We start from the raw sequence: 13,952 nt of genomic DNA, 5'->3' as shown, positions 1-13,952 counted from the left end.
TGCAAAATTGGGCGAGCCAATGGGTCCAGGTTGGTCATGGGGAGCTCTCCATGCTCTGCTGCTGAAGGGAAAATCTGCCTTAGGAGGCAAATGCTGCCATGGGAAGCAGCAGTGTGACTTGCCCAGGGCAGCCCCGTCCTGACCCCACTCCCTGTGATGGTGTGATGGCAGGGCAGGCCATGCCTCTGCGTGGGTGGTGAGGGCTGAGGAGAAGGAGGGGGCCACGGGGCACGTGGGAGGCAAAAATCCCAGACATCAAGTTTGGGAAGCAGATGCTAGTGTGGTGTGCCTGAACCAGCGTGGAGCTGGTTCACGCGCACTTGTCCGCATGGGGAGGTGCAGTGCCACATGGCGCTGGGGATGTCCAAAGCCCAGGGTCCCCGCTCAGGTCGCCCCTGTGCTTTTGGCAGTGGCTCACATGCCGTGACTTGCTCACATGCTGCAGGGCACACCTGCACTCAGACCCTGCTGCTCAGGGCATCCTGCAGCACCAGTCTGCAAACAAGTTTAATTCCCACCCGCAGAGCTGAGACTACATCCAAAAAGGCACAAAAAAAAAAGAAGGGGCACATTATCAGAAGGGGAGGAAGCTGGCTTCAATGTGTATGCACAATGACATGTTTGTATGGGAATGTTTGTGGTGGTTTTACCCTGCTGGGCAGCTAAACTTCACCACAACCACTCTCCCACTCCCCCTCCTCAGAAGAAGAGAGGGAGAAGAAAGTATGCTGGAAAGAAAAAAAAAGGCTCCCAGGCTGAGGTAAGGATAATTTAATTAAATCATAGAATATCCCAAGTTGGAAGGGACCCACAAGGATCACTGAGTCCAACTCCCGGCTCCACACAGGTCTACCCAAAAATTCAGAGCATATGACTAGGAGCAAAGTCCAAATGCTTCTTAAACTCCAACAGGCTCGGTGCTGTGACTACATCCCTGGGGAGCCTGTTCCAGTGTGTGACAACCCTCTCAGTGAAGAACCTTTTCCTCATATCCAGCCTGAACCTCCCCTGTCACAGCTTGATTCCATTCCCTCGGGTCCTATCACTGGCACCAGAGAGAATAGATCGGCACCTGCCCCTCCACTCCCCCTTGTGAGAAAGCTGTAGGCTGTGATGAGGTCTCCCCTCACCCTCCTCTTTTCTAGGCTGAACAGACCTAGGGACCTTGAAAGGGGGACAAGGAAGAGAGGAAAGGGACAAGGAAGAGAGAATAAAGAAAAAGTGAAAAAGAAAAAGAAAAAGAAAAAGAAAAAGAAAAAGAAAAAGAAAAAGAAAAAGAAAAAGAAAAAGAAAAAGAAAAAGAAAAAGAAAAAGAAAAAGAAAAAGAAAAAGAAAAAGAAAAAGAAAAAGAAAAAGAAAAAGAAAAAGAAAAAGAAAAAGAAAAAGAAAAAGAAAAAGAAAAAGAAAAAGAAAAAGAAAAAAATCAAAGGCCACACAGAAGCATAGAGAGAGAAAAAAATATATTCTCTACTTCCCATCAACGAGCAATGTTCAGCCACATACTGGGAAGCAGGGCCGCAATATGCCTGGCAGTTGTTTGGGAGGACAGACATCTTCATAACGAGAGCACCCCCTCCTCCTTCCCCTTTCCCACCTTTTATTGCTGAGCCTGACACCATATGGCATGGAATATCCCTTTGGTCAGTTTAGGTCAGCTGCCCTGATGTCCCTTCCCCACCTCTTGCCCACCCCCAGCCTGCTGGCTCTTGGAGGGGTTTGGAGGGTCCCTTGATGCTCTGCCAGTATTGCTCTGCAATAGACAAAACACTGGTGTGATACCAGTGCTGTTCTAGCTACAAGTGCAGAGCATAACACAGTACAGGCTGTTGCAGGGAAAGTTAACTCCATCCCAGCCAGACCCAGTACAATGTCCTCCTCCGACCTAAAGCTGAGATCCCTTCTGACAAGCATTGTAGCAATAACAACATGAACATCGATTGAGGGGCCCTTCTCTGAGGACCCAGCCATGGCAATTCACTGTGCTCAGGGTTCTTGTCTCCATGATGCTTCCTAGGCGCTCCTGACCATGCCTGGAAAGTCAACGCTGCAGACACAGGTGTATATATTTATAGCATCATAGAACTGAACACTGATCATTATGGAGTTTTCTTTGTCAATGTACTATTATATTTCATAAGAAACAACCTAAATCATTGTTTGACTTAAAAGAAACTTCTTCCAGAATGTTGGCTGTTTTCTTTATAGCATATTTAACACTCTTTTTTTCATAACATTTAAATAATAATAATAATAATAATAATAATAATAATAGTTCTTTATGTACATTTCATACTTCCTGTGATGTTTTCTTCCTGAAGTATGGTCAAAGAAAATACAAGACTAACTTGGCAATGGTTTCAATAAAACATGAAAAGATTCCACAGAGAAGTCCCTTTAACAATCTTCATGCTCCAGGCTGGACAGGGTATTGCCCCGTCACGCCTTAGGAAGAGCACTGCTGGATGCTGCCCTCTTTGTCTCTCTCACTCTTACTCATTCTTCCTTCTCGCCTACTCTCAGGTACATGCAGGACACACTGGTGAGGAGAGGCTCGCTGGCAATGCAGCCCCACCAAAATCCCCCTCGCGGACCAGGTGACCCAGGTGGGTTTCCCTGAGCAGGAACAGGAGCTCTGGGACCTTGGCTGGCTGCAGTGACTCATCCAGCACTGCGGCACATTCAGCACTGGGACACATCCAGCACAGGGACACATCCTGCACTGGGACGGATCCTGCACAGCACCAGCAGCAATTCCCCACACACCTGGGGCGGGTGCCAGGGGGGGCAGGTGCAAGGTGTGGATCACGGCTCCAGGGCTGCTGGCAGAGCTGGCCCAGCATACCCAGTCTTTATTCCCAAATTTTCCTGGCACTTCCCCTTTATTTTTTGCCTGTTCTCCCCACCTCAGTCCCACACACTGTCTTCTGTCTAATGCTTTCTCTCTAGGAATATCTTAGAGGTATCTCTGCCCCCATTACTCTTTCCCTCTGTTGGTCTCTGCTACGGAGACTGGCATCTATCTCTGCCTGAAATGGGTGATGTAGTCTTGGTAGGTGGAGAATGTGTTTGGAACCTTCCAGGAACCATTTTGCAATTAATTATTTTCAAACTTATGCAGGGTTTCAACTTCAGGGAAGGAATTTAAAACACACAATAGCTGCAAGTGATCTGACAGGAGGGGATGTGGCCATCCTCACATCCTTGGCTTTCATGTGCCAAGACAACTCCAGCCCTGAACCCTTGGTTTGCACCCTGAAGCGGGTGGAGCTGTTCACACTGCTGTCAGCATGGAAAGGCAGAAGTGTTTTAATTGACAATCCCGTGGGAAGGCACCACTGCTAAATATTGACCTCATCAGTTCCAGGCAGTGCTCCTGTGACCAGCTGTGCACATGGAAGGTGGAGCTGGTGGGCTCAGAGAGAAGGGGGCACCTCTTTTGAGTTTGCTTCTCTAGTGTTGTCCCACAGTCTCACCAAAGAGACAGTGATGCAAGCAGATGCTCTAGCCTGTGTCTTCATGCAGGTGCGGTGAATGAACCTCTGAAGGTGTTCGTGTTTATTTGGTGGCTGCACATAGGGCCTCAGAGCTGGCTCAGCCCCCAGCTCACACAAATACCTCTCCACCTCAGCACAGCTGAGAGTGTAGGTGCACCTGATTTTAAAAAAGAAAGCTTTAATTAGCTCTGAAGCTTTTGCCTGGAGGAGATGGAGGATCTAGTATGATGCATTGAGCAGCCTGCAGGAGCATGCACCCTGCATGCACAGGCATTGCTGCACAGGTGGTCACTGCTGAGCAGAGAAGGGCTGGCTTGTCTTTCCTACAACACTGCTCATTCCCTTTCATTCCAAAGCCCCTGGCTTGTCCATGGGGACCACGGGTGCCTCCCAAGCATGCTGTGCCTCATCCTACTGCAGCTGGAACATCACTGGAACAGCTGGGATGCAGCAGCTGTTGGCAGTGACAAGACCTCCCCATTCACGTTGTGAGGGCCCTGGGCAGCCAACAGCATCTGCCCAGAATGCGGCAGGTAGCAGAGAAGAAGCTGCCTGCAAGAAGTCTGCAGTTCAGCTCCACCACCACATTAGAGCTGGAAGCTCTTCCTGGGAACAGCTGAGCACACAGGGAGCACCAAGTGACCGATTTTCATTCCAGACCCCAGCTCCTCATAGGACGGGCTGACAGATGTGGAGGGCAGGAATGCACCCAAGGGAAGAGGAGCCAAGGAAGCACTGCCACTGCCCCTTTCACCTGGAGGGTCCCTGCTACCAGGATTCAGTTCTCACGGCTTCAGCAGTGTCGTTTCCATAAAAAGTTAATTGTTTTCCTTCCATCTCCCAGTATCCTCTGTCACATTGAAAATCCAGACTTTACAGAGTCTTCAAGCAGAGCTGTCCTTTTCAGCTTGTTTTTGATCCTAACGTTACTCCTCTTGTTTTTCTGGAGAAGGACGAGACACACCAGAAGTGGATACAGTCCTCAGGTTGTGGTTGCAAAACGGCTCAGGCTAACCATCTGACAGCCCAGAGGACAGCGGGAAGGACTGCAAGAGCCAGTTCCAGTCCAAACCATCGCGTGCAGATGGCCCACATGATGCGTGGACGAAACTCAGTTTGCAGCCTTGCTGCCAGAAGAAGCACTGCATTTTGGGGAAAGCCTTCTGGGGATGATCTCACACACATGCCTACTTCCCTGTTCACAAAGTTGAATGGGAGTTCTTTGCATAGTCTTTGCATGTGTCCACACCCGCTAGGGGTGCACACACAAAGCTTTGCCCAGGCATTATTCTGCTCTGCTTTGCCAGACTCTTGCATCCAGAAGCGCTCAGCTCTTCAGCAGACACACCAAAACAAAGCACCAGCAGGAGCTAAGAGCCTCCATGGCTTTGCTTTAATAGCACACTGGCTAGAGCAAGCTCACTTTTGAAGAAGGAATGGCTCAGACCTGTTAGATAGGACAGATTCAAAGCAAAGATTTCAAAGTAAAAGGTTTTGATGGGTGTTTCACCACCTGCCCAGCGCCAACCCCAGGCACAGGTTCCTGTGCTGCCCAGCACATTTTGTTGTATTGCAGCTAGTTCTGCGCACCACCAAAGCCATTGTTCTTGCCTCACCCTGTCTCACGGGACACCTCCATCCCTAGAGCATCTTCTCCCAGGGAGGGACTGGAGAGGGTTAAACATTTACTTCCACTGAGCCTTCACTGGGAGTTTCGCTTCTGTTTTCAGGCTCTATGATGTCTTCAAAAGCCCTCTGACAAGCCAGCCTAGGAGAGATAGGGAACTTCTTTGTACAGCTCCCTGCCAGGAAATAAATAACAGGGTTGATACTGCTGCTCACACAGGCAAACAGGAGAGGAGTGTCAAAGAAGAGAACTGAAAAATCAAACAATCTTAGCAAAAGCCAGTAAGGAAAGTCAGCATTGAAGAAGAGGAAGGAGATGACAATGAACAGAACCACAACACAGAGCTTCCTCAGGGGATATTGCCATGAACAGCACAAGACCTTGGCAAAAAGGGTTAGACTGGAAAGAATCAGGATAAGCACCGACAACAGGTAGCTCAGGACGAAGATGACAACTGCCACTGGGGAGAAGTAGAGGGTCACGGTAAGCAAGAAGGAGAGGGCCCAGAGCAGGGCGCACACAAGTGCTGGCAAGTGCCAGGAGCGATGGCAGGGCCAGCAGGCCCGGGAAAGGGCAGACAGGGATGTGCTGGCACCGAAGGCTGCCAGGAGGTAGATGCTGGTGGTGAAAACGAAGATGATGATGATGTTCAACATAACCATCACATCCCATGAGCCCAGCCTGTGACAAAAGCTCGGTGGTCCATAAAATATCACAAGGGCGATGGCAATGGAGAGGAGGAAGGTGAAGTCAGCGATGGCCAAGTTGAAGACATAGACAGTGACGGGGTTCCTGCGGATGTGGGAGCCGAGGAGCCAGAGGACAGCCCCATTGCCCACCAGCCCACAGAGGCAGATGAGCAGCGTGGCAGGGACTTCGCTCAAACTGTCGGCTTCACAGTCAGTCCACTTGTAGTCTTCCTCATGTGAGGCAGCCTGCCTCATCAGCTCACGCTGCCAAGCCCCGTCATGCGCCATCCCACTGGGCCAGCTCCAGCAAGCAGGGCTGTCTCTTCCTGTGCTGGGAAACAGCATGTTCATTGCGAAATATCTGCCGCTTCGCCTTCCCCTTGCACAGCTGGAGGGATGATACGAAACAGAGGCGTGTCAGAAGCTCCAGTGTGCCCCCACACTGGGATTTTAAGGTCCTTGCAGCCATACCTCATCTTCCACATGGAGAAGCACAAAGAAAAATGAGGAACGGGGGGGGTGGGGGGATGGGTATAACATGCCTGGCACAAAAGCGTGTACAGGAATGGAGCAAAAGCTATGGAGATGCCTCTTTCCTGGCTTTGGACAGGTTAGATCTGGAGGAGGGAAATAGGGGGATGAAGGGATTGTCCTTGGAGATGTCAAAGAGCAAGCAGTTTTGGGGGTGGATCTGACATGGACTCTCAGGTGCCTAATATTACAATTGATATTACTAAGCAGCTGGGTTCCTTCAGTGAGACACTAATTTCAGTATTTCCCTACCACCTTTCCCCAAACATTTGTACATCTTAATGAGCTACTGTTCTCCAATCAGATTTGATACAAATGACCAGCAAGTTCAAAAGCAAAGGGGGGGGGTAGAATGTGGCGGAGGAGGGGGGGAGAAGGAGGCAGGGGGGTGCACTGATTAGGATGGGAAAAAACACCTGGAAAAGCCTGACCTTCTTTTCTGTCGCAGCCTGGAGACCTTCACTGGAGCAGACGTGCTGCAGACCTCTTGCTTGCCAGCTGCTGTCCTGTGACAGGATCTTCTCATGAGGTTTCCTGGAATTACCGCTTATAAACTGGACCATGCCTGTCCTGGTGAGCTTGTGCGGCATCCAGCATGGTGTGTTTCTCAGGCCCTTTTAGAAACTGCTTTGTCGTGTTCTCAGGAGTTCTTGCAAACATGGAACTACTTCACAGCATTTGATGATATCAGGGTTCTGGTTATAATCTAGGCTTGTGTTCATACAGGAAATGACTAACAAGTCTCAGAAGCTAGCCCTATGGGAAAAACAAATCATCTCGCTGTCAGGTTCCTCTTTAATTTCACTTTAAAGCAAACACAATCCCAAAATTTTCATATCTTTGAACTGGACAGACTTTTTTTCCTGTAGTCCAGGCGGTGATCTTTAGGACCCTGTGCTACAAGCGTGGCATTGCTGTAAAATTTCTGTCCGATTCAAAACTAGGTTTGCCACTTACATACCACAGCTTCACAGTGACACATGGCCTTCAAATACACAGCTTCCAGGAGCATGCTACTATGAGCAGCAAAGCTAACTGAGACTTCCTAAGACAATAGTTTCTGGAGAGCTGAACTCCAGCGAGATGAGTCGTACCCAGAGTGGCTGCAGTGTAAAGAGCTCCTGCTGCACCTGAGAGGAAGGGGTGCTCCTGCTGGGGCCTGGAGCATGTAGCGGCTCCAGGGCTGAGACCTCCTCCTCTCTTCCCTGCTGACACTGCCTTTGTGTCCCCAGATACCCCCCTGGCAACCCCAGTCCCTTCGAGTGCAAACAAGTAATGATAAGAAAGCTCCGAGGTATGCCGGTGTGGTGTTGTGCAACATTATGGTCACTGCCCATGTGCTCTGAGAAAGAGCAGAATTACACAGGGTTTCTCAGCTTCTGCTTTTGCAGGCAACATCCTGAGATCAGTTACCTGCTTTTTTTTTTATTTCCAACACAAGATTTACAAACATCAATTATTTGTTTGTGTCGAGGTTAAGTTCATACATCTTCAGCAGAAGCTATGCTCTGTAAATATTATGGCTGTGGTAGCAGTCACTGCTGTCTGTCAGGAGAGCTCATGAAACTGTCCAGTAGGCAGAGCTCACCCCCTTTGAGCTATCACCTGCCAGAGCCTTCACATACTCTATTTCTGTCCCTTTATTTAGGACTGCCCATGCAGTTTGCTCTATGGGGTTCTTCACCCCACGCACAGAACTGCACTTGCCAATGGTCATCCACCCCTGTCTGTCTGTCTGTCTGTCCATCCTCTGTCCAGCCTGGCCCAGTGCTGATTGCAGGCACTTGCCTCTTTACCCTGTCCCTTCCTGCCTCCCTAGTTAAACCCCCCTGATGGTGTCAAGATTTGTTTGCTGAACGATGCTGTCAGCTCCATCTGCTAGAAGTAGATGGACCTTTTCTGCCAAACAGTGGTGCAGGTGGATACCAGGACAGGGGGAGATGAAAACTTCTTTTCTGTCCCTCTCCATCATCTCCTCCAGTATGGGGGCTTGTGAGGATCAAGGCACTGGATGCTCAGTGCTTTAGTATCAGGCACCAAGGCCCCAGAGCAGGGATATCTCCACCCAGGGAAGCAGACAGGGTATGGACTGAGGCCAAGAGCGTGGTCAGGTTCACCCTGGAGAACAGATGACACAGGACTTCCAGACCACATAATTGTAGCAGTGCAAACTGCTGGGCAGCATGAGGAGACTGTCACTTTAATTTTGAGAAAAGCAAGCACATCCCACAGAACCAGCAAGCGTAGATACTGCAATCAGCATTAAATGATGTAAAAGACAACTTTATTAAAATAAGTTAAAAAGACATTTGAGAGGAGAACCAGCCCTGCTCCCCTGGAAACCTCATCGAGGACAGCTGTGACCCAGGGGTCAGGCATCTGTCCACGGCTGGGCCTGCTCGCCTGGCTGGGCAAGGGCTCTGCTCCCATGGGTGCTGGAACGGGGCGCGGAGGAAGGCCTGCCCGGGGGGATGCTGTAGGTAATTCTCGACACAGGGCCCTCACCCACCATCCGCGGATCTGCCCTGTCTTCAAAGACCCTCTGGAGAGCCATTTTGACAGATTCTCTGAAATTCTGCTTTTTGTAGTTCCCAACCAGGACATAAATAATTGGATTGCTGCTGCTGTTGATGGCAGCCAGCAGAAGGCAGATGTCAAAGATAAAATTGGTGTAGACATAGAAGTTGAGGAAGATCTGGACACTGAGTGGGATAGCAAAGAGGAGGAAGAAGAAAACAGTGAGGAAGGATGACAATGTACAGCCTCCCTGGGTGGTATTGCCATGATCTACACCTAAGCTTAATGAAGAGGATCACATTGGAGATGACCATAAAGGGGGGTGAAAAAGCAGAAACTGAGAAAGCATAAGGTTGCAAGAACCACCCAGCCGCATTCAGAGTGACCCAAATCATACATAAAGTACACGAGCCCTGACAGCACACAGGTGAGAGCCCAGAGCAGGCTGCACATGACAGCTGTCAGGAGCTGTGGCGATGGCATCGGTAACAGAAGGGCCAGAGGGTACCCAGGCACCTCTCCATGCTGATGGCCATGAGGAGATAGAGGCTGGAGCTGTATGTTAGCAGAACCTGGAGTGAAATGGTAGGAGCACGTGCAAAAGCTGTGGGTGAAAGCAGCTGAGCATGGGCACATGATACATTACAAGGGAAACTGATGTGCAGAGGAGAAAGCAGGCATCCGCAACAGCCAGGTTGAGGACATAGGAAGTGAAGAGATTCCTCCTGATGTGGAAGCCGAGGAGCCAGAAGATGGTCCCATTCCCCACCAGGCCACACAAGCCGATGAGCAGCATGATGCTACCAATGACGATTTCAGGGACATGGCCTGCAAAGCATCTGGTCCCATTGTCTCCATCCCCTGGACCATGACCTCCATAGATGGGGGGAACACTGTACTTCAGCCACGGACTGTGGTGTTGGGATGTCGCTCCATCCTCCTCCTTGCTGTCTCCTGCTCACCTAGGGAAAGGAAAGGGATGATGGAAAAGCAGTGACTCTTAGGTCCCCACTGTTGTGCTGCTCTGGTCATTCAGTCCTTCCCTCGCCTCCATGGGCTCCAACATCTGCAAGCCAGAGAACAAAGAATGGAGCGGAGAAAAAAATAAAAGATGAGAAATAGGGATAAGAGGGAAAAGCTTGGGCCCAGGATGGAATGCTACAGACAGAGAACTGGAAGAGGAGTGGAGCAAGAAAGGAGAGGCATGCAGGAGCCATTTGCCTGTCAAGGACTGGCAAGGGCTGAGCTGGCTAATGAAAACGTGGTCACTTCTTTATGAACCAAAAGCACTGATTTGAAAAGACGGTGATGTTGTCAGCTGTCCCTCCCACATGCAGCAGGGAATTCCCTGTCTCCCTGTCAGTGGCTGCACATTTGTCCATGCATCCAGCAGAGTGGCCGGAGACAGCAGGAGGTGATCATGGCAGAACTGGCACCACAGCTTGGGCTGCAGTACCTCCATCCCAGCCTGCCCAGGTAGCCAGGGCTGGGGAGCAGAGGGCCCTCCGCTGATGGGGATTGTAAAACTCTCCAGAGCATCTCAAGAGCATCTCAAGACTCAGAATGCTGCATGTAACCTTAACAAAGGGAAAAAAAATGAAAAAGAAACAAAAAAAAAAAAAAAAGAGAGAGAGAGAAAGAGAGAGAGATCATTGAAAGCAGCATACAATCTCCAGGAACACAAATGCGACTTCTGAGAAATGAGATACATGTGCATGCAACAATTCTGCCAGACAGCTGGAGTATTTCATTTCTGGATGCTTAAGCTATCTGAGGATGGCCAGGAGGTTACATTCTTGGATCCACATGGCGCTGCAGGTACTCAGCACTACATTTGCATGTGCATCCTTGCCTGCTCCAGCCCTTCCTGCCCTGCACTCAGGAGCACTGCACCAACAATGTTTTTCCCCTGCTGGCTCTTCCAACGGGACCCAGCCCCGCCAAAGGCACTGGGTGGAACACGGGTGCTGCGGACGTGGCCGTGCCACTACTGGGCAGCCAGTGCTGAGCTCAGTGAAGGCTCCTGTGGAGCCACCACCATCTGTATCCGCAGCTTCCACCCTCAGCGAGATGCCAGTGAGGGGCAGAGCTGAGGGTGCAGCTGACAGGGTGGGGATGATGGTGTGTGCTTGTGCAGAACAACTTCTGCTGAAGGGAATGACTTTAACAGGAAACCTTAGGAGTAGCTCTTCTGTTGCAGGAGCATTGGAACTGGAATTATATGACGGGATGAATCTGATGTCTTTGGGAGCAAACAACATATTTTAGAGCAGCCTAAAGTCAGCGAGGAACCAGATGTTCATCCTGGCAGCCAGGACAGCAGCCAGGAGTGGCCGATCACAGGGACACTGATCTACAGGAGAGGTAGGGCACAGAAGGGTGGGTTCCCTTGGGAAAGGTCTTCTACAGCTGAGGGACCTGCCCAGAGCGGGTGTGGAGGGCCCGTGCCCCCAAGGAGCCGTGGGAGGGTTGAACCACAACCACGCTGAGGTCAGGAGCAGGAGCCCCTGGTCTGTGCACTACCAGAAGGATGGGACTGTAGGAAAACAACCACGAGTGTTCCTGAGAGCAAGAAGGAGGATGTGGACTTCCCATGCCACCACCGTGCCCCTGGTGAAGGGCTGGGAGGACTGCACTTCTCTGTAACAGCATGCTAGAAGGGAAGCACAGCACCTGAAAGCATCCTTCCTAGTACCTGTATTTGTACCATTAGGGGGTATTACATCTGGGCTGTAAGTGCTAGTGAAAACTACCATTCACTGTTCATTTATTCAAAGATAATTTATAAACTTTTATAAACTGTTAATGCCCAAATTCGACAACTAAAACTAGTTTTTGGCTCCACTTTGAACGTGCATTCCCTCGTGCCCATGAGACATCTTGGCGATAATTCCCACATTCTTCCCACAAGGGGAGTTGCTTCTTGGAAGCACTGCACTGGCCCTGCCAGCATCACCAGCATCACGCTTTTCCGCTGCGGGGCAATGCCCACCCCGCGTGGCTGGGAAGCCCTGAGATGTGGGGGAGTGGAACAAGGAGTGATAGAAATGCGTCAGGCAGAGAGGGAAGGCAGTTGTGACAGCTGGTCGCTGCTCTGGGAGGGGCATATTTAATCAGAAAAGCATGAGGAGCCATTCACAAAATTCTTGCATGGTTTCTGGCAAAAGCCACTTCCTTTGTGGGGAAAAAAAAAAATCAAGATAAATAAAAACAAGGAAGCGGAGCTCTGACGTAGCAGTGGTTACAAAACCTTTCTCGATGCCACTGCGACCCCACTGTGGCTGGGGCAGCCTGTGTATGCAGCATAGGGGCACAGAGAAGAGCCAGGGGACGAGTCCAGCGACACCCTCGTGACCGGGAAATGTTCCTCGTTGCACAACTGGCCTGAGGGGGATGCGCTTCAGGATCTGGATTTGAGGGGAGCCTGAGATGCCAGGAAACCAACGTGGATCTGCCCAAGCCCTTCTGGAAAAACAGCCCTAGCCTGCTGATTCACCAAAGCTAACAGTTAAGTGCAATGTTTTTCTTCAGCCCTACCCCACTTTTCTTTCCTCCAGCACCCGCAGCCAGCACCTCCCTCCCTCCCCGCTCTCCTGGGGACAAGCTGCGCTCTCCCCAGTGCCTTTCCCCTGCCCTGTGCTGCCCTTTTGCAGCTCCTGATAACTCCTGTCCCCGTCCTTATGCCTCCCTCTCACATTCACAATGGGAGCCCTGTTCCCCGCCTCGTCCCACTCACCCTCAGGGTCCTGCTCACCCCCCTGCCCCCTGCTCTGACCGCAGCCAGGACCGCATCCCACCACCGCCTGGCCTCCTGCCATGGAGCCGAACCACACGGGCCCGTCTCCTGCACCACCCACGCCAACACCCGATGGAGAAGGCGCGTGCGAGATCGATGTCCCCGATATGGCCGTGGACGGCGTCACGTTGCTCATCTGCCTCTGCGGGCTGGTGGGCAACGGGGCCGTCCTCTGGCTTCTTGGCTGCCGCATCCGCAGGAACCCCATCACCGTCTACATCCTCAACCTGGCCGTCGCTGACTTCACCTTCCTCCTCTTCATGCTCACCTCCGCGCTCCTCTACATCCTGGACAACCTCTCCTGCAGCACCTTCCCTGTCTTCATGTACCTCAGGTCGTTCCTCCTGCCCCTGCTGCTCACCCACAACATGGGCATGTACCTCCTCACAGCCATCAGCATTGAGAGGTGCGTGTCTGTCGTCTGCTCCAGCAGCCCCTGCGGCCACCGCCCCCAGCACCTGTCGGCCGTGGTGTGTGCCCTGCTCTGGGCCCTCTCCATCACTGTAATTGCTGCAGTAGCTTTCCTGTGCCTGTCACACCAGCACGAGCAATGCCGTCTGGCCCTCATCTCCATGTACGCCCTCAACTTTGCTGTCTTCGCACCATCCATGGTCATCTCTAGCACACTTCTCTTCATTAAGGTCCAGTGCGGCTCCCAGCGGCGCCAGCCCAGGAGGCTCTACATCGTTATCTTCCTCACCGTCCTCTTCTTCCTCCTCTTCGCTCTTCCCCTCAGCATCTGGAATTTCCTGCAGCATGTCAGTTACATGCTGGGGCAGTCCCAGGTGGTTTTCCTGCTTGGCTGCATCAACAGCAGCATCAACCCCTTCATCTACTTCCTGGTGGGGAGCTGCCGGAGGCGCTGCTCCTTGGTGTCCCTCCAGGTCGCCTTCCGGAGGGTCTTCGTGGAGCTGGCCGATAACACGGTGTGCAGTGACAATGCCACGATGGACACGCTGAGCCCGGCCTGTTGAAGCCTTTCTGCTACTCTGCTTAAGGCCCCCCCAGATGATGGCTGGATGGCTGGTGGTTTCACTGGGGACCCAGATCAATAAATGCCTGCCCTGTTTCCCCAGATGTCACCCTCTCACTGCTCCCTGCAGACAATAACGGGCGGGGGGGGGGGGGGGCAGGGGTGAGAAGAGAGAACGTAATTACGCAATTTGGAGGTCAGTGGGGGGCAGGATTCCTGGCAGGATTCCCTGCAGGTGCACAGCTTTCCTTGTCCCCTCAACCCTCCCCAGCAGTACTATTCCCAAAAGGAATGTGCCCCAGAGGACAGAGTTCCCATCTCATGC

At 51.5% G+C, this 13,952-nt stretch overlaps 3 protein-coding genes across 4 annotated transcripts; 1 reads left to right on the top strand and 2 right to left on the bottom strand.

The window, feature by feature from the left end:
- Window positions 1–14: 14 nt before the first annotated feature.
- On the bottom strand, window positions 15–7,100 carry LOC310900698 (mas-related G-protein coupled receptor member A2B-like). 2 transcript variants are annotated; one of them, XR_014585337.1, is made up of 3 exons: window positions 6,773–7,100; window positions 5,111–6,198; window positions 15–4,941 (listed from the first exon to the last, which is right to left on the bottom strand). XR_014585337.1 is itself a non-coding variant. In XM_083839066.1 (2 exons), the coding sequence occupies exons 1-2, from the start codon at window positions 6,865–6,867 to the stop codon at window positions 5,172–5,174; spliced, it is 1,122 nt and encodes a 373-aa protein (XP_083695192.1). In that variant the 5' UTR covers window positions 6,868–7,074; the 3' UTR covers window positions 15–5,171. The 2 variants fall into 2 exon arrangements, 1 of the variants encoding a protein (XP_083695192.1); XM_083839066.1 differs by having other exon boundaries at window positions 15–6,198; window positions 6,773–7,074.
- Window positions 7,101–8,327: 1,227 nt separating this feature from the next.
- Window positions 8,328–10,666, bottom strand: LOC310901160 (proto-oncogene Mas-like; the record flags this gene model as incomplete). The annotated part of the gene is given in 7 exon segments (XM_083840290.1): window positions 8,328–9,087; window positions 9,089–9,178; window positions 9,180–9,334; window positions 9,337–9,430; window positions 9,436–9,812; window positions 9,907–9,924; window positions 10,651–10,666. Coding segments are annotated over 7 exon segments (1,125 nt in total). The 3' UTR covers window positions 8,328–8,712.
- Window positions 10,667–11,795: 1,129 nt separating this feature from the next.
- LOC310900701 (mas-related G-protein coupled receptor member H-like) lies at window positions 11,796–13,731 on the top strand. Its single transcript, XM_083839071.1, has 2 exons — window positions 11,796–12,365; window positions 12,639–13,731. The coding sequence occupies exon 2, from the start codon at window positions 12,675–12,677 to the stop codon at window positions 13,626–13,628; it is 954 nt and encodes a 317-aa protein (XP_083695197.1). The 5' UTR covers window positions 11,796–12,365; window positions 12,639–12,674; the 3' UTR covers window positions 13,629–13,731.
- Window positions 13,732–13,952: the final 221 nt, after the last annotated feature.

The sequence above is a fragment of the Anser anser genome (assembly GCF_964211835.1).
Source record: "Anser anser genome assembly, chromosome: 5".
NCBI lineage: Eukaryota > Metazoa > Chordata > Aves > Anseriformes > Anatidae > Anser > Anser anser.
Note: the sequence above shows the minus strand (reverse complement) of the source record. Positions and strands in the feature narration are given on the sequence as shown.